This window comes from Protobothrops mucrosquamatus, unplaced genomic scaffold (genome assembly GCF_001527695.2).
Source record: "Protobothrops mucrosquamatus isolate PMUCROS unplaced genomic scaffold, P.Mucros_1.0 scaffold2760, whole genome shotgun sequence".
NCBI lineage: Eukaryota > Metazoa > Chordata > Lepidosauria > Squamata > Viperidae > Protobothrops > Protobothrops mucrosquamatus.
This window is the reverse complement of record NW_015388799.1, coordinates 377,185-395,489: the sequence shown is the minus strand read 5'-3', so window position 1 is coordinate 395,489 and position 18,305 is coordinate 377,185. Positions and strand designations below refer to the sequence as shown.

Genomic DNA, 18,305 nt, shown 5'->3' with positions numbered 1-18,305 from the left:
AATGTTATCTTAATTATTGTTTAGAGGCTCTTACAGTCTTATTTAAAATAACAAATTATAGCAATGCGTACAGAAATATAGGAACTCCAACCACTGGAACAAAACAATTTGGAAAATATATACATACATACATATAAGAAAACAATTTTTAAAGTAAGTTATGTAAATTGTAGCTCAAATTTTCAGTGAAGCTCTTATCTTGCAGTGGATTGATTTTTCATGGACTAATTAGGATTGGTAAAGGTAACATTTTAAAATCATCTTATAGATGGTGATTTCAATTTTATTTGGCATTTATAGAGTTAAGATTTGTTACTATACTAGTTTTTATAAGAAGATTTGTCACAAGGTAGCTGACAAATACAGCATGTTACAGTTCTGAGTGCAAATGTCAGTCATTAGGAAGAGAATTATTCTGAAAGTAGAATGCTCCAACTGAGGGTTTTTTCCATTCAGTATTAATGTTCAGCCATTTACTGTACTTACTGAATTTATTCAAAAAGATGGTCTTTCTCTCTGCCCTCTTTCCTTCTGGTAAGGTTAAGGTTGACTTACAAGATGACTTATAAAATGAAAGAGAGAGAGATGCAAATACTGCTGCTTGTGGATGCAAAGAGAAAAGTAATGATAGTAGACTGGCTGAATAAAGCAACAGTCTTGAACATAATTTGTGTGGGACTAAAAGCTCTGTGGACCATGCTATGGACCATGCATGCAGCTCAACTGAAAGCCATTTACCAACATATACCCTTTTTATAACCTGAAGAGAAAAGTACCCCAAGGATTCCCCCCCCCCCATAGTTTCTGTAACATCTTACAATATGTATGCTGAGATAAATAGACATGGCAAGAGCCTATATACACTTTGCTGGTAGTAAGAGTCATTGAGCAATAGTAGGACTTTCTGCAGGATGAACATTTTTGTATCTCGCCCCCTCTACACTTTAACCATATTTATATATTCAAGAGATTAGTCTGTGAGTAAGCAAAATGTTTATCTAGGTATGTATGTGTGTGTGTGTGTGTATGTGTATATAAATTGTACACATTGGGTGCCTTATTTTACAGTGATTTAATTAATTAGGTAAAATTTGTGTGTGTACTATATATGCACGCACTTGGGCATATTTCCAGGACTGGTTTCAGTGGGCACTGGCAATGATAATTGAGAAAGTAAGACTTGCATATTTATAACCCTTTTCTTATGTCTAAATACACTTCTTTTGGGGAAAGGTTATCTTAAATTCAGTGGCATGTTTTCGATAAATATAATGTTTGTGTGTTTAATCATTGCCCAAAAATTTTAGTTGCGATGAATAGAAATATTAATATATAAGAAAAATTCTTCTGATTTTTAATATTCTTTAGTTTTTCATTTAGTCATAGCAAATTTGTGAGAAGCTGACCATATCAATATCATTTGGAATTATATTAATATTTAAATTAATGTAGTAAAATGTTGTATTTATATTACGTATTATTGTTCTGTGCAGATTAATGTAAGGGTTACCACTATGGATGCAGAGCTAGAGTTTGCCATTCAACCGAACACAACAGGGAAACAGCTTTTTGATCAGGTATAAATGTTGAGTTTATGTATGTCTTCATCTTTTATTAACATTTTACATTTTGTATAAATGATAGCATAGTATGTTTTTTGCAAAAATAATCTATTAACATATCTAGGATTGATAGTCTGATTTGTGAAGAATTATAGAATATAGTGTTTACATTCTAAAAAAATAAAATAAAATAAAAAATAAATTTAAAAAATCCATACAACTGTGATGAGATATAAGCAATATTTTTAAACTTCTCCTTCTCATAGGGGAAAAAGATAGCACTGGTGGAAAGTTAAGTTGTTTAGATAGTCCTATTTAGCATTAGAATTCTATTGCAAAACATGATGACAAAGATAGAAACATTTAATCTGTAGTTTTACTTGTATTCATTTAAAAAAGGGCTACATCCACTATAATTGTGTAACGTTCCCCATAAAAAAGGAAGCTGTCCAAAGAATAACTTCATTCTGATTCATATTCTGGGAAGTTTATCAGAATAGTTATGCCAGAAATAGAAGCAATATGCCTAGAATGTTAAAGGCTCAGAAATAATAGCAAGAGAAAGATTCTATTCTTGTGTTTTTGTGGGTTATTTGTAGATGTGTGATTTGTCACTTTGGGAAGCATGAACTGATTTTTGATTTGCTCCATAGAAATGTGCTAGGTGTATGTGGGAGTGTGTGTGTGTGAGAAAGATTAGCATCTATTTCAATTAAATCAGCTTACCAGTGACCACATGCACAAAATTAGCCTGTAGCACATTATATAAACCTCTGTTTTAGCTGCTAAGAGGACACACTTAAATTCTGATAACCCAATAAAATAGTTGTCCTATTTCATAAAATTATGTCATATGAGGATTTTCTATAGCAAATATGATGTGTATTTAAACAAAGTCATGAATGATGTTATTTAATGAAAATGGCTTGCCATTTTTTTCAGTAACAACTGCATTGCACTGTGATTCCCTGGCCATCTTTATTTCAGTAGTCTCTTCTTTTTAATTGTAGTTTAAAATGTTTCAAAGTTCTCTCTTGATAGGCTGATACAGATTGCTGTTTTTCATCAGGAAATATTTATTTATTGCATTTGCATATCACTAAATGAAGGAAGGACTTCTAATAGTTAATGGCAGCAGTAAAACATCCATGGCAAGATCATTTTTTAATATTGATATTTTCTTTTTTAGGTAGTAAAAACAGTTGGCCTACGAGAAGTCTGGTTTTTTGGATTGCAGTACGTGGACAGCAAAGGGTACTCAACTTGGTTGAAATTAAACAAAAAGGTAATTTTTTTACTTAAAAGTTTAAAATAAGTTTTATATGTTTGATGTAGCAAAAGTATCATTGGTAGAATAGATACATTCTGAAGATTGGGTTGTAAGTCAAGCCGATGCTGATACTAGATGGGTGCCTAATGAATGAAGAAAATAGTAAACTGTAAAATATATTTCTAGAATATGTGTGAATCCATTTCTAAGATTCTTATTTTCTATTTCATGTCAATCTAGTTTTATAGAAAATAAATTTGAACCATATCTAAGTGGTATGGCATATTCAGTTCTTTGATATCATGTAATATGGAATGTCACTGAAAGCAAATCATAAAACAGGTATATTCCTCCTGTTAGATTTTTTTTTTAATTCTTTCCCCCACTCCCAACTAATCATGGCAGGATTTGGATGCTTTTGGTTAATATATACTGATAAATACTCAGCATCTAAGGAGAGCTAAACTTTCAATAAGTATGAATAAGTAGAGATGTTGGGCTCATCTCTGTGTTAGAACATAAAGATAATTATTTTTATTTGTATATAAGGCAAGCATTCCAACTAACTAAACTTATTAGCTTTCATATTTCTTTGTGGGATGAGGCACTGAGAGAGGGGCAAGAGAAGATTATTATACTTGCATCCCATGGATCATAAATCATTCCTCCTAGTAGTAAAGAAAGCTGATAAGCGCTGATCAGATTGTGGCACAATGAGTCTACTGAGAAACAAGAGGATTGTATTGATATGCTCCAGGAAACTAAAAATAAAAGCTATAAAAAGTATGTAAGGGGAAAAAAAGTAAGTATCTACTACTAAATTGAGAACATGATTGTCTGGATTAGAAAAACGAAAACATAATTAGATGTTTAAATTAGCAGTTTGCTGCAGTTGCCAAACAAGCCAACACAGTTCTAGGCTGCATTCTTGCAGGATAGGATCAAGATCACGTAAAATGTTAATGCCACTTTACAATGCCTTGGTAAGGCCACACTTGGAATACTGCATCCAGGTACCACAATGTAAAAAAGATGTTGAGACTCTAGAAAGAGTGCAGAGAAGAGCAACAAAGATGATCAGGGGACTGCAGGGTAAAACATATAAGGAACGGTTGCGGAAATTGGGTATGTCTAGTTTAATGAAGAGAAGGACGAGGAGGGACATGATAGCAGTGTTGTAATATCTCAGGGGCTGCCACAAAGAAGAGGGAATGAAGCTATTCTCTAAAGCACCAGAAGGCAAGACAAGAAGCAACGGATGGAAACTAATCAAGGAGAGAAGCAACCTAGAACTAAGGAGAAATTTCCTGACAGTTAGAACAATTATTCAGTGGAACAACTTGCCTCCAGAAGTTGTGAATGCTCCAACACTGGAGCATTTTAAAGAAGAGATTGGATAACCATTTGTCTGAATAAGGTATAGGATATAGGGTTTCATGTCTGAGCAGGGGGTTGGACTAGAAGACCTCCAAGGTCCCTTCCAACTCTTGTTATTCTGTTTTGTTCTATTCTAATTAGAGATGGAACATTTTCTAGAACACTGAACAAGAAAATAATATGCTGTAACATTTTTCTGCCAGCGTTACTTACTCTTCCTAATGTAGTCTTAATTGGGTAATATTAACTACAGGTAGTTCTCAACTTATGACCACAGTTGAGCCCAAAATTTCTGTTGCTAAGTGAGACAGTTAAGTGAGTTCTGCCCCATTTTACGACCTTTCTTGCCCCAGTTGTTAAGTGATTCACTTCAGTTATTAAGTTAGTAATATGATTGTTAAGTGAATCTGGTTTCCTCATTGACTTTGTTTGTCAGAAAGTCACAAAAAATGATCACATGATCCTGGGACACTGCAACCATCATAAATGTAAGCCAGTTGCTAAGCATCCTAATTTTTATCACATGATCATGGGGATGCTGCAGCAGTCGTAAGTGTGAAAAATGGTCATAAGTCACTTTCTTCAGTGTTGTCACTAAACAAATGATTGTAAGTTGAGAACTACCTGTATAAATATTTCTTGTTCCTCAATATTTTACTTTAGCGGCTTTTTAATCTTTTTGTTGCAGTTCTTGCTAAAATTCTCAGTGCTATATAACATATCAATTAAGTTCATTTTCATGAAATTTGATGTGCATAATGCTTTTTAAGGACGGTGCAGTGACTTAGTGGTTAAGACGCTGGGCTTGTCAAGTTGGAAAACTGACAGCCTGGGCTCGAAACCCAAGTGTCACGTGACGGAGTGAGCTCCTGTTATTCACCCCAGCTCCTGCCAACCCAGCAGTTTGAAAGCATGCTAATGCAAGTAGATAAATAGGTACCACTTTGGTTGGAAGAAAACAGTGTTCTGTATTTTCATGCCGGCCACATGATGACAGAAGCCTCTCTCAGACAATGCAGGCTCCTTCTGCTAAGAATTGGAGATGAGCACTACCCCCTTGAGTCAATCAGAACTGGACAGAGGAAACATTTAAACTTTTAATGCTTATTAATCATTAAGAGATACATTCAAAATATAGTTTCCATTGGTTGACCTGGAAAAATATAGCTATATCTCCAGTGGTTAACGCAAGATCGATTTAGTGAAATCGAATGTATTGCCAATGTGCACTATATATAAATAGGCTTTCATAGTTGAGTTTTTAAAATAAATGTTGGAGAATTCCATCCCTTATTGTGGTCTTGAATTATGTTTTTGAAATATACATTCTGAAAGCTCTCACGCTTCCCTAATTATTTAAGTATCTGTGAAAATCACGTCCTTCAGTGCTGTATTTTTTATATTGCATTGCAAAATATGATAAGTAGTTATAATTACTTTTTCCAATATGTTAAAGTTCTCTTCATCCTTTGAAATTTTATATTACAATATATATTTATATTTTATAATTTATATATTTCATTTTAGGTAACACAGCAGGATGTAAGGAAAGAAAATCCATTTCAGTTCAAATTCAGGGCAAAGTTTTTTCCTGAGGATGTTTCTGAAGAATTGATTCAAGAAATAACTCAGAGACTCTTTTTTCTGCAAATCAAAGAAGCCATCTTGAATGATGAAATCTATTGTCCACCTGAAACTGCAGTTCTACTGGCTTCTTATGCTGTTCAAGCAAAATATGCTGATTACAATAAGGAAATACATAAGCTAGGATATTTGGCCAATGACAGACTTTTACCTCAGCGGTAAGAAATTTCTGGGTATATCAAAATTTAATTGGATTTAGAGTTTGATAATGTTGCCTAAGTAATATAACTATGAACAATGTAGTACATAATATGATATGAATTTGTGATTAAGCCGGTATTATTAAATATGTATCTTTTCAAAATTAAAGTAAAATGGCTGCATGTATAATATATTGCTTGGAAATAATTAGAAGCTGAATATGGAAAAGCAAGGACATCAGCCTTGCAACCAAATGTAGGTTAGTTTGCTCTATTGTGTTCCTCGTAGCTACCTATGTTTGTGAAAGTTTGACTTTAAAAAAAGCAAATCAGGAAGAAAATTAACTCATTTGAGCTGTGGTGTTGGAGAAGGCGCCTGAGTATTCCTTGGACAGCAAAGATGACTAACAAGAATGTATAATACCAGACATGCTACTAGAAGGCAAAATCACGAAACCACGTCTCACTTATTTTGGCCATGTCATGCGGGAGAATTCACTGAAGAAAGCAATTATGTTAGGAAGAGTTAGCGGTAAAAGGAAACCAGGCCACCAAAGAAAACAGTGGCTAGACATCATTAAAGCTGACATCAGCCAGAGCAAAGAAATAATACAAGATCAGAAGATGTGGAGAGACCTGATCCATATAATTGACAAGAGTTGGACATGACTAAATGGATAACATCAGATAATTATTAAATGTGCATTCCATCCTAGAAAAGTGGTAGCGGGGGAGGGGAATGAGCTGAACCGGTGGCAGCACCGCACAAGCCTGAGCGAGAGATGGCTGGAGCTGCAGGGCTGTCAGGGCTCAGTGGAAGTGCCAGGATCAGCGCCAGGCTCCAGCTGGAGCTCAGCGCTGATCCTGGTGCTTCTGCTGAGCCCAGAAGAAGCGCCGATCAGCTGGAATGTTGCAGCATCTCCAGGGTCTTGTGATTTACATTCAGATGCTTGGCAACTGATTCATACTTACGATGGTCACAGTGTCCCAGGGTCATGTGAAGTGACCAAAACCTGCTGCAACCACCCAGCAGATGGGGGGAATAAAAACCAAACACCCCCCACCCCACCCCCGCTGCTAATCCTCAACAGAAATGCTCACAACAATGAAAACTTCGGACAGGAGGAAGAGCGCCGCTGGGTGGGCAGGCAGGTGTCTTGCTCGGCTGTGGCTTGGGGGGCACTTTTTCAGTGCCATTGTAACTTCGAACAGTCACTAAGTGACCTATTGTAAGTCGAGGACTACCTGTACTTCATCACTTTTTTTTCCTTTTTGGGGGGGTCATCAAGTTTTTGACACCTTGCTAGGCAACAGGTGGTACTCGGATATTGCCATATCCTAAAAGTGGTACAATGGGTGAAAAGGTTGAAAAGCCCTGTTCTACATCAGTGGTGGCGAACCTATGGCACACGTGCCAGAGGCGGCACTCAGAGCCTTCTCTGTGGGCACGTGTGCCATTGCCCCAGCAGAGTTTGCCAGAGTAGCGAGCACATGACATTTGGAAGTGACAGGGCAGGAAGTGAGTGAGCAAGCGGCGTTGGCCCCCCGGGGATGCCCTGGATATGGCGAGGGACTGGCCCCCGCCACCCTGGCCCCGGACATGCTCACCCAATCTGCCGTGACCACTGCAGCCACGCCCACCGAGTGGGCCACGCCTCACGCCACCCCTGAGAGCACCACAATGCTAATGCAGCCCTGGCACTTTGCGATAAATAAGTGGGTTTTGGGTTGCAGTTTGGGCACTCCGTCTCTAAAAGGTTCACCATCACTGTTTATATCTCTTGCTATTGGATATAGCAGAGAAGTCCAAACAATTAGAATAGTAGGGAGACTGTTTGCTGTCTTCCCTATCCTTTTCCAAACAGGCAAGTTTCTTTGTGAGAGGAGCAGCCTTATAAATACTTGAAATAAAAATAAATTTTATTTTGATAGTGTTTTGGAACAACATAAACTGACAAAAGAGCAGTGGGAAGAAAGAATACAAAATTGGCATGAAGAACACAGAGGGATGTTAAGGTAATTTCCATATTACCTTTTTATAACTTTTGGAAATTAATTTCCTTTGGTTTAATAGTAATTTTTCTCCTACAAAATCTCTGTTACTTTTGAGTGTGTAAGTGAAATAGATTATCCAGAGAGCTATTTTAATTTACTTCAGTACACAAAATTTAATTTTCAATAAGTGTTCCTGTTTATATTAAGTCAGCATGTTCTTATGTTTTCAATCTAGCAATAATTAACCATGACCATATCATCTTTGGGACTGGTCCTGACTGAAATAAGTAGAACTTATTTCCTACTAGAGTTAGATGGAATTTGGTAAATACAATAGTTAAGTTTTTTTTCATCTATTAAGAATAAAAGATCATAGTTGAAACTAATGTTTGCAGGCTAGGCCTATGATTATTATGCATTTTATATGGTTTTAAATTATGTTATTTTTATTGTCAGGGAAGACTCTATGATGGAATACCTCAAAATTGCACAAGATTTGGAAATGTATGGAGTCAACTATTTTGAAATTAAAAACAAAAAAGGAACTGAGTTATGGCTTGGTGTTGACGCTTTGGGTTTGAATATTTATGAACATGATGACAAGTAAGTAGCACAATACTATTCTGTTGATCCTGTAGTACAGCTTCAAGTATTACATTTTCAATAACTTTCTAATACATATTTAAAATATGGCCCTTGAGAATACTGTAGTAGAGACGGTACTTCTAACAGAAGTAGATTTCTTTGTATTACAGAAGGCAGGATGGAGCAGAGAAATCTAATGAAAAATCCTTTTGTTTTAACAGATGCAGATGATTTTTGTCTCTGTCTTTTCATGCTTAGCCTTATGTCTATTTCTGTGTTTTTCCCCATAACTAAGATTCTTTCCTTCTTTCCTAAAGGTTGACTCCGAAGATAGGTTTTCCTTGGAGTGAGATAAGAAATATATCATTTAATGACAAAAAGTTTGTGATAAAGCCCATTGACAAAAAGGCCCCTGTAAGTAAATATGCTTGAGATATAATCAGCACATCTGTTGTTTTTTTCCTTCTGTTTCTTAGCTCTCCAAATAATGTCTTTTGTGACTTACAAAAATTATTTTGCTGTATTCATGATTTGTTTTTCAGTTATGGTTTGGCTTATTTATGCTGCCAATGTTCTTTTTTAGTTATGTTGGAATTCTATGTTGTTACCTTTTATTTCCGTCTGAATTAGAGTTTGTAATCGCAGAGTAATGCGTTAGAATGGTAAATACTCAAAGCTATTGTGGGCTAGTAGAATAATGATAATAATTGATGAGAAAGACAAAAGAAATTTGGATAGTGGACGTTTAAATATTGGAGACAGCAGAATAGAAGAAAAAGAATTCAAGAAAAAATCACAAAATATAAAGACATGTAAACAGAAGTAGAACAACAATAAAAAAGCAAAGATTGTACCAATATTAACAGGTCTCATGGGTGTAATTCCTTGAACACCATCAGCATTGACAGAATCACCATCAGTTAATTGCAAAGGGCAGTACTTGGAATAGTTTACATCCTGCAACAATACCTTTAATATTATTAAACAACATCTGCCTAAACAACAACATCTGATTTAGCTTGTTCCACACACTCACAAGGGACATAAAATCAGAGCTTTTCCATTATGGCCCATATGTTGTGAAATAGCCTACAAAGAGATTTAACAAATCTTGGCAAGTTTTAGGAAGGCCTTGAAGATAAGACTCTTGCATAGAATATTCAAAGCCTTTTTTTTAAAAAAATGAATGTTTGGCTGGCATAGTAACTTTTCCCCCCTGCTTTACTTTTTTTTTGTGCGCATTGATTTTCTTGTAAATCAGAGTTAATCAGTTGAGGCCTCAAATATTAATACTAATATTAAGGGTGCAAACCTCAGGCCATAATAAACATAATAAACATAAGCCCCAGTATATAAATTAGCTCAGTCAGTTAATATGGTGTTGGGAGTATAAAAATAACTTCAAAATATGTATGAAACATCTGGTGCTCTTGGGCAGCTTTCCTAATCTGATTACCTCCAGATATGATTGCAGTCAAATCTAATAATTACTAGTTAAGATATTTCTATTATTTGCATGTGTGTAATCAAAATTATGGCTTACTCTGGTTTTAATTTGGTTTTCTGCTTAAAAAGGAGCAGGAAAAAACATACTTGTATATCAGCAGCTTGCTGTTGATTTATGAAATCAACATTTGTGGGAAAAGTTCTGGGTGTCTGATAATGGTCAAACACTCAATTGTGTATGGGCGCATTGAATTTGTCGTTTCTTGCCTATGTTAACTAAAAGTCCCACCACCTTATTTTTTTTATCATTCTTCTGTTGTGACTTTTTGTAACATTTTTTCTAAAATGTAATTAACTAGACCCCCAATTAATGATTTAAAATTTAACTACGGTATAGATCACTTCATATTTTATTCTCAATAATAAACTTTTTCATTGCTCCAGCTTATTGTTTGACAGTTTTAACCGATGACCAATATCTATGTGTGTTATTATATTTTCTTTTTCTTTAAGTGCAAGTTGAATTTTCTCCACCATTTTGTTACATAATCGTTCCAGTTCTTTTTGAAACACTTTTCACTCATAATTTACTAAGTTGATGTAAATGTGTTTGTGTTTCTGAGTAACAGCACTCTAATTCTAGATCACTGATATAGCTTTGACTAGTCCTGCTAGAGAGTAATTAGTGAAAGAAAACTATTTTTATTAATAAACAGTTATGTTTCTCAACATACATGACATTTTGTTTACTTAAATATTTTTCATTAGGATTTTGTGTTTTATGCACCCCGTCTGAGAATTAATAAGCGGATATTGGCACTATGCATGGGAAACCATGAGCTATACATGAGAAGGAGAAAACCAGATACAATTGAAGTGCAACAGATGAAGGCCCAAGCTAGAGAAGAAAAACATCAAAAACAATTGGAGAGGTGGGATATTTGCAATTAGTCATGGAGGTTGAGATTCTTGTAGCAAATTAGTTTGAAAATTAATTTCATGTCCTATCTTCAGAAGAATTCCTTGAAGAAAAGTATAACCACATGGGGAAACAGAATTATCTGAAAACAATGGGGGACAATACTTATTAAATAGAGTGTATTAATTTAGTGTCTTGGATCTCTTATGCATAGTTTGTAACATTTTAAGCAATGTTATCTGACTGGGTACAGTGCTGAGTGATACTTAGTCCTCCAGGCAGCAGTGTTTATAGTGCTACAGTTTACACTGTGTTAATGGCCCTAAAAACATGGTTCTCCAACATTGTGGCCCAATTCCAAGAAAGTACAGTGGGAACAGTTTGCTTATTTTAATTAGACTCTACTGGAAGCCTGATACTTTTGGGAAAAACAAAGTACTTGTACTGACCTGTTTACTGTATGTTCTCTTAGATAACATCAGATTGTTATGTACTAGATAGGCTGAATCTTAATATATATTGTTTTGATATTAATGGGAGTTCCAGTAAGTGTCACTTTCATATTAGCGTTAGCTACTACCATAAGTTGCCAGATTGAGCAATTACAATGAAAAACTTCTGTTTTCCCATGGAAGATCAGTTATTGTTTTATTATACAGCAACGGTACTATACAGTACAGTAATATTCTAGTCCATGTTCATAATTTGAAGTTTCTTGTGCAGCATGCTAGAATCATGAGTTGCATAGTAAATTCTTATTCAGTGTAAGGAAGTAAAATATTATCTGCTTACTGTATTATGGTGATTATCAGCTAAATGTTTGGCTGTTACTGTTTGGTTGCATTTGGTAGCTGGCTGAAATGTTTGGGAGTTGGACCTTTTTTTTTGAAAACAGCATAGGCCTGCCTGGTATCATCCAGATATTATGGGACCACAGGTCTGTGAATTCTTAGCCAGTATGGTCGAAGGGCATGGTTACTAATTATTGTGAGATATATCAGTCAAATATTGTACATCTTAAATGCAACAACATGAGCACTTGTAAAACCTGCTTTTTTGCAGTAAGGTATTTTTTACCAGTAGATCACTTAGCATATTGTTGGGATAAATTTTTTGTGTTTGGGTAAATGGATTTATTCATGGGGGGATGAATACTGTTTGTTCACATGCTTTATTTTTACCTATCTCATTTTATATAGGGCCCAACTAGAGAATGAAAAAAAGAAAAGGGAAATAGCTGAAAAAGAAAAGGAAAGAATAGAGCGTGAAAAAGATGAATTGATAGAACGACTAAGACAGATCGAAGAACAGACAATGAAGGCCCAAAAAGGTGAAGTCCTTTTATGTATTAATGACAGGACATTATGTTATGATTTGAAAAGCTGTTGTAAGTCTTCTAAAAACATGTATTATTCAAGTGAAGAAAAAATTAGCCAATATTATAACAATATTTATTCTACTTTCTTATAATGTGCCATTTTTACCTATTTTAATGGCTTGCCTGAAGACACCAGAAAGCAACAATTCCCCTAACTGCTGCTTGGGAACGGATAGTGTGCAGTGAGAAATAAACAGCATAATTAGTGGCGCTTGGCAACTCAGCGTACCCACCCACAGAAAATGCAAACCATACTTTGTAACTTATTGGCAAATTGTGGGTTTGTTCTAACCAGTTGGGAAATCAGTCCAAAGTACATATTTTGCATAAATCAAACTGGAATGCTTGGAATAATCATTAAGAGTTAAATATCTAATAATTTTCCCCAGATGGGAAATTCCCTGTTCTTAAAATCTTGCCAAGGAATTTTAAATTTTTTTTTCATTTGCAAGTGTGACCTGAGGACTTTAAAATTAGATGAAATTGCCCAAGTATTTAAAATTCATTGAAGGCATATCAAATCAGATAGCTTGTTCATGTAGACCAGGATTGTCCACTTTTGCTTGGCATTCCAGAATCTTGGGCAAATCAGTTTCCCATTACTTAATACAGTGTATATTGTTGTTAACTGAAGGTACAAGATGTTGTGCCTAAATTCTGCCTGTATGAACAGCATAAGCATTACAATAGAGCAGTGGTTCTCAGCCTGTAATCCGCAGACTCCTGAGGGACTGTGATATCAGTGGGTCCACGAAGATTTGAAGAAATGTTATGATTTAAATCTTGAGTTAAGTCATGCTGCTCCCTGGCCACAAAAGGTATTTAAAGGGGGCTCCGTAGTGAAGAATAGATTGGTAAAGTGTTTTTCACTTTCTGTAATACTGGGAGCTTTTGCCTTTCCAGTAGAATATTCAGATACTTAGTGGACTTTGGTGCAAATGGTTTGCAATCTAGGTAGTGAGATAGCCTTTCTTCAAGTTCTGAAATTCTATTTAAAAACAAGCTTATTCATTTCAGAAAAAGCAAGTTCATTGGGTAAAGTTGAGAAAACATTGGAATTGGTTCTTTGAATGTAAAACTGACTGGACTTATAGTGGAAACCAATTCTGCCTGATGAGTTTATGCCATCTTAAACAACTTAATTTTCTTGGTTAAAACTAGAGCAGACATGTCAAACACAAGGCCCGGGGGCCAGATGCGGCCCGCGAAGTGGTTTCATGTGACCCACGAAGCCATCCTGGAAACAGTGAGGGAACGGCCCCCATTGCCGGCCGGGAGCCAATGTACAATTTTGTGATGGCCATCTATGCTGAAACGCATTCAGTCTTAGCTCCACAAGGCTGTCTGGAAACAGCGAGGAACCAGCCCCTGCCATGTTGACCCCGTCCCCTGGGTGCATGCTGGGGAGGTGTCACCCTTTGTGAGGAATGAAGAAATGCACCATCACCTGGAAGTGGCCAGCAAATGGCCCTCACCTACTTCACATATCCGGCTTGATGGGCTCTGGCGGAGGGGTTTCAGCAGGCAGTGAGGCTCCTCCAGTGGACCATGCCTTGGCACTTGCCCCGGTCCCACCCCCTTCTGCCAGAGACCCTCAGATCTGTCCCACTCCTGCCCAGGCCCCCACCGGCACCCTTGACGCGAATGATGTAGAGCTGGCCATGCCCACCCAATAGGCCACACCCACTCCGTCCATACCCACCCAGTAGGCCCCACCCTGGCCACATCCACCTGCCCCCCCGAGGGCAACTGCAATGCTGATGCGGCCCTCAATGAAATTGAGTTTGACACCCCTGAACTAGAGGCAAGGGCAGCAGTAATTTTTGTAGGCATTGTTTAATTCTGTATTGCTAATCTGGACTGCTAAAACTTGATTTTTATTTCTTTGATATAATGAATATACAGAACTGGAAGAGCAAACAAGAAGAGCTCTAGAGCTAGATCAGGAACGAAAAAAATCAAAAGAGGAAGCAGAGCGCTTGGAAAAAGAACGAAGAGCTGCTGAAGAGGCAAAAGCTGCTCTAGCCAAGCAGGCAGCAGATCAGATGAAGAATCAGGAACAACTAGTAAGACCTCATTCAAAGCTGTGGTAGATTGGGTTAGAATGTGTTGTTGTCATAAAAATGTTAAAATGGGAGAGGGAAGAGCACCTTGGGGAATCTAGGGTGGACAGGCATAGCCAAAAAACGTTATAGGAAAAGACGCCCCAATGTGCAGTATTGTTGGTGTGTTCCAGCCCTTTGAGCTCACTCCCAGCCCTTGGACAGCATATCCTCAGAGGCCCTGGGGTTCAGCTGCTGCTGGTGAATGGCAAGTTGGTCAGTAATAAGGCTCCCTTTATTCCAGACCTCATTTAGGAGGAGGGATAAATTCCATAATTTAGCTAATTAGTTGACTGACTAATCGTATGAGGAGAATAAATTGCTGTTTTATGTTATACCAGTATATCAGTGGAATGCTTTTTCCAAGACGGCTTTCTGACTCCTCTTTTTTTTTTAAGTCAAACATTCTAACAGCCTTGTACTGTAATATTTTAATTTTTATGATACCTCTATTTGAAACATCTGATTCCCATTTAAATTGGCTAATTTTAATAAAATGTGGCAATTTTTAAATTGGGATTGTTTTGCTTTGTTTGAAGCATAATTGGGATTATGTCTCCAATGAGAAAAGGTCTCATTCTTTCTAGAAAACGTATATAAAGATTGCATGGCAAACACTTTATGATTCAGTGCAAGACAAATTCCTTTTTAATTATCTTGGACCTTTTACTTCACTTTTTATGCTATATACATTTGTGTTTTAGAAAATACAATTATATGAATTATTTCTTTCAGTATGTGTTCATATAGTGGCCCTCGGTATTTTAAACTATTTTTAAGGATGTTCTTAGTCTTTACAGGATTTTTGATGGATTTTATTGTGTTACTTTGAACATAGTCTTGTCACTTAGAATAAAGTTGAATAAATAAATTGAAGTTCACAAGTTGAATAATAAAATTATGCCAAAATTATGAATATTTTTGTATTTTAGATGATTTTATGAAGTTGTTCAGAAAATAAACTCTTCTTGCTTTATAGGCAGCAGAACTTGCTGAATTTACTGCAAAGATTGCACTTTTGGAAGAAGCCAAGAAAAAAAAGGAAGAAGAAGCTTCAGAATGGCAACATAAAGTAATTCTTTTGTAAACTATTGCTAGAATTTTTGATAATAAAAGATTATAAACTCTATGTTGGAATCCCCAAATTTTTAACACTATTTGTCAAATTTGGTCTGCTGAAAAATATATTTTTAAGTCTTTTGGAGCCTTATTTTCTATTAATACTATTCCATCCTCACCAGAAGAACAACAGCCATGTTTATATTTGCCCATTTTCTTTTACTTGGGTAGAACAAATATGATTTGATACAGTATGTAGGTCTGTCTATCATCCATCCCCAAATTTTAATTCGGCTTCTGTGAAGTCCCATTTTATGTCAGTATCTTGATTTTCAGCTGTAGGCCACAAAAGCTATTTAGAATCTTCAAAAAATATTTTTGCAGTGTTTGTAAATATATAAAATATTAGTCAGATTTCTTTTTGCTGACAGAGTTAAAGAATTAAGTGGGAGACTAGTATAGCTATTTCAGGCTCATTAGCTATACTAGTCTCCCACTTAATTCTTTAACTCTTTGTCAGCAAAAAGAAATCTGAATTTGTAATGTATCGCAGTAGCGACTTGAGCCTGCTTAACGCCCCTAGTTGGGGGGCTGCAAGGCAAAAGTGATTATAAAAAAGTAGAACTGCAGTATAGCAGTCAAAATGCCAAGGTGCAATCAATCAGACCGGTCTGTCTGAAAAACTTTCTATAAAATATTATATATATGTAAATACTTAAATTGGCACAATCCAATTCTCTCCAACCTAATTAAAAATGTTTTCACTGCCTCTGGGTTATGAGTATTAAAGTTATTTTTATTGCAACTTTTTAGGCTTTTGCAGCTCAAGAAGATCTGGAAAAGACCAAAGAAGAACTGAAAACTGTAATGTCAGCTCCGCCCCCCCCTCCACCCCCACCCCCACCAGTAATTCCTCCCACAGATAATGAACATGATGAACAAGATGAGAATAATGCTGAAGCAAGTGCTGAACTGGCTTCTGAAGGTATTATGAACCATAGAAGTGAGGAAGAACGTATCACAGAAACCCAGAAGAATGAACGAGTAAAGAAACAACTTCAGGTAAACAAGGCTGTTGGAAACCTGTCATATCAGCTGAAAACCAAGGACTTTTTAAGGGTTGAGTTTAACTTAGTAGCAGGAATCTTTTCTTTACATTGTTACCTTCTGGATATCTCCCCCTTAGAATTTAAAACCTAATGGGGCATGAAATGTTCTTGGTCAACATGGGACACAAAGATGTGTTGATTTCAGCTCCCATACTCAGCAGCCAAGCAGCAACATCTAGAATGATACCAGGCTGTTGAAGTCCCCCAATTCTTCTACTCCCCACAAACACTGAAAATTAGATTATAGTTTTATTGATGCTGTTGAAATAGCTTATTGTGCTAAGCTTCCTTTCAATAATAGATGTAGTAGAGGTAAAGGAAGTGTTTGATTTTAAAAAAACATTAAAACCAGTAAAGTAGGATTCCTGACAATATTGTGCTAGGATAAGCATTCTGAACTACAAACATTTACATGATGTACTGAGAAGTGGATCATTTAAATGGGAAAATAAATTATTTTAATGCAGTTCAACAGGTAAAGTAAGAATAAATAAAATGCCCCTGCTTTCTAGCATGTATGTATTTTAATGGTTTAAACAGTGGATTTGGCAAGTTCCTGACATGTACACAACTAATTTCATTTATATCCCTCTTTTAAACATATCATTTCTCCTTCCCCTAGCTATATGAAGGAGTAATTGTATACTGTATATAAGTTTTGGACAATTATTCGAAAATAGTAACAGTTTAAAACAACTCTGGAACAAATAAGGATATTATTAAAGCAAACATTGAAGCACAATGCCAACTATTTTCAAACAGTCTTATCTGACTAAATGTATAAATAAGGCATACATTTTTAAATTACTGGTAACAAAATATGTTGTCGTTTGTCTCTAAGACTACGTGTCTACTTGTAGCTTTCCATATAATGACATGCCCTTGTTTTTTCTACAGACTTTGTTTAATTAGAAGACTAAAATAAGTCAGTCTTGTATAACTGTATAAATTTGATGGGTAGAAATGTTATGGCAATATCTAACCCCTCAATACTTGTATTGAATAGGCTCTCAGTTCTGAATTGGCCCAAGCCAGAGATGAAACTAAGAAAACCCAGAATGATGTACTTCATGCTGAAAATGTTAAAGCAGGCCGTGATAAATACAAGACTCTTCGACAGATACGGCAAGGCAATACAAAGCAGCGGATTGATGAGTTTGAAGCAATGTGAGAGCCATTTCTTTGCATGTCTGTTCTCCATTAAAGTTGAACCACCAGCAGAGAAATATAGGCCTTTCCACAGATGAAAGGATCACACCTCACCTTGCCAAAGCACTTATACCAGTTTGTGATTAAAACATATTTCCCAAAAAAATATTGTTCAACAATAAGGCAGTCGATCAGCTATGACTCTCTGGAGGTGAATGAGAAGGTTTCCATGATTTTATATTTTCATGCTTTGTCCTTTGAAGTAACAGCAATCATATGGTAGCAAAGCTGTTAATTCAAATATTAATAATTTACCTTACAACTGACTTCAGTTTTGGCATTTGTGCACTTTTGCTTGTTTGTTTTCATTTAGCAAATTGGTGAGGATTTTGATATTGCTAATTTTTAAGGGCTTCCCTTTGTAGGTTAGAATTCTTTGGTGTTTCATGTCCTGTCATCATTGATGGTTTTATTTGCCTGCCTGTTCACAAAGGTCTAGATGGTAGGTGGCTGTTCCAGCACTTTTTTCATTCATATATATGTTACACACAAACACATATATATATGTAT

At 36.0% G+C, this 18,305-nt stretch overlaps 1 protein-coding gene across 1 annotated transcript; it reads left to right on the top strand.

Annotated features, from left to right (window-relative positions):
• The first annotated feature begins 1,449 nt into the window (after positions 1-1,449).
• Positions 1,450-17,893, top strand: RDX (radixin). Its single transcript, XM_015825702.1, has 12 exons — positions 1,450-1,577; positions 2,752-2,847; positions 5,737-6,011; positions 7,926-8,009; positions 8,445-8,591; positions 8,891-8,987; positions 10,788-10,951; positions 12,138-12,268; positions 14,222-14,382; positions 15,398-15,490; positions 16,291-16,539; positions 17,593-17,893. The coding sequence occupies exons 1-12, from the start codon at positions 1,515-1,517 to the stop codon at positions 17,755-17,757; spliced, it is 1,725 nt and encodes a 574-aa protein (XP_015681188.1). The 5' UTR covers positions 1,450-1,514; the 3' UTR covers positions 17,758-17,893.
• The last annotated feature ends 412 nt before the right edge of the window (positions 17,894-18,305 follow it).

Bases quoted from the DNA above. Each gene is read 5' to 3' on its own strand.
- RDX (XM_015825702.1), top strand. From the start codon at position 1,515: ATGGATGCAGAGCTAGAGTTTGCCATTCAACCGAACACAACAGGGAAA. The intron at 1,578-2,751 runs GTATAAATGTTG...TTTCTTTTTTAG, and splicing joins GGAAACAGCTTTTTGATCAG to GTAGTAAAAACAGTTGGCCT. The intron at 6,012-7,925 runs GTAAGAAATTTC...TTATTTTGATAG, and splicing joins GACAGACTTTTACCTCAGCG to TGTTTTGGAACAACATAAAC.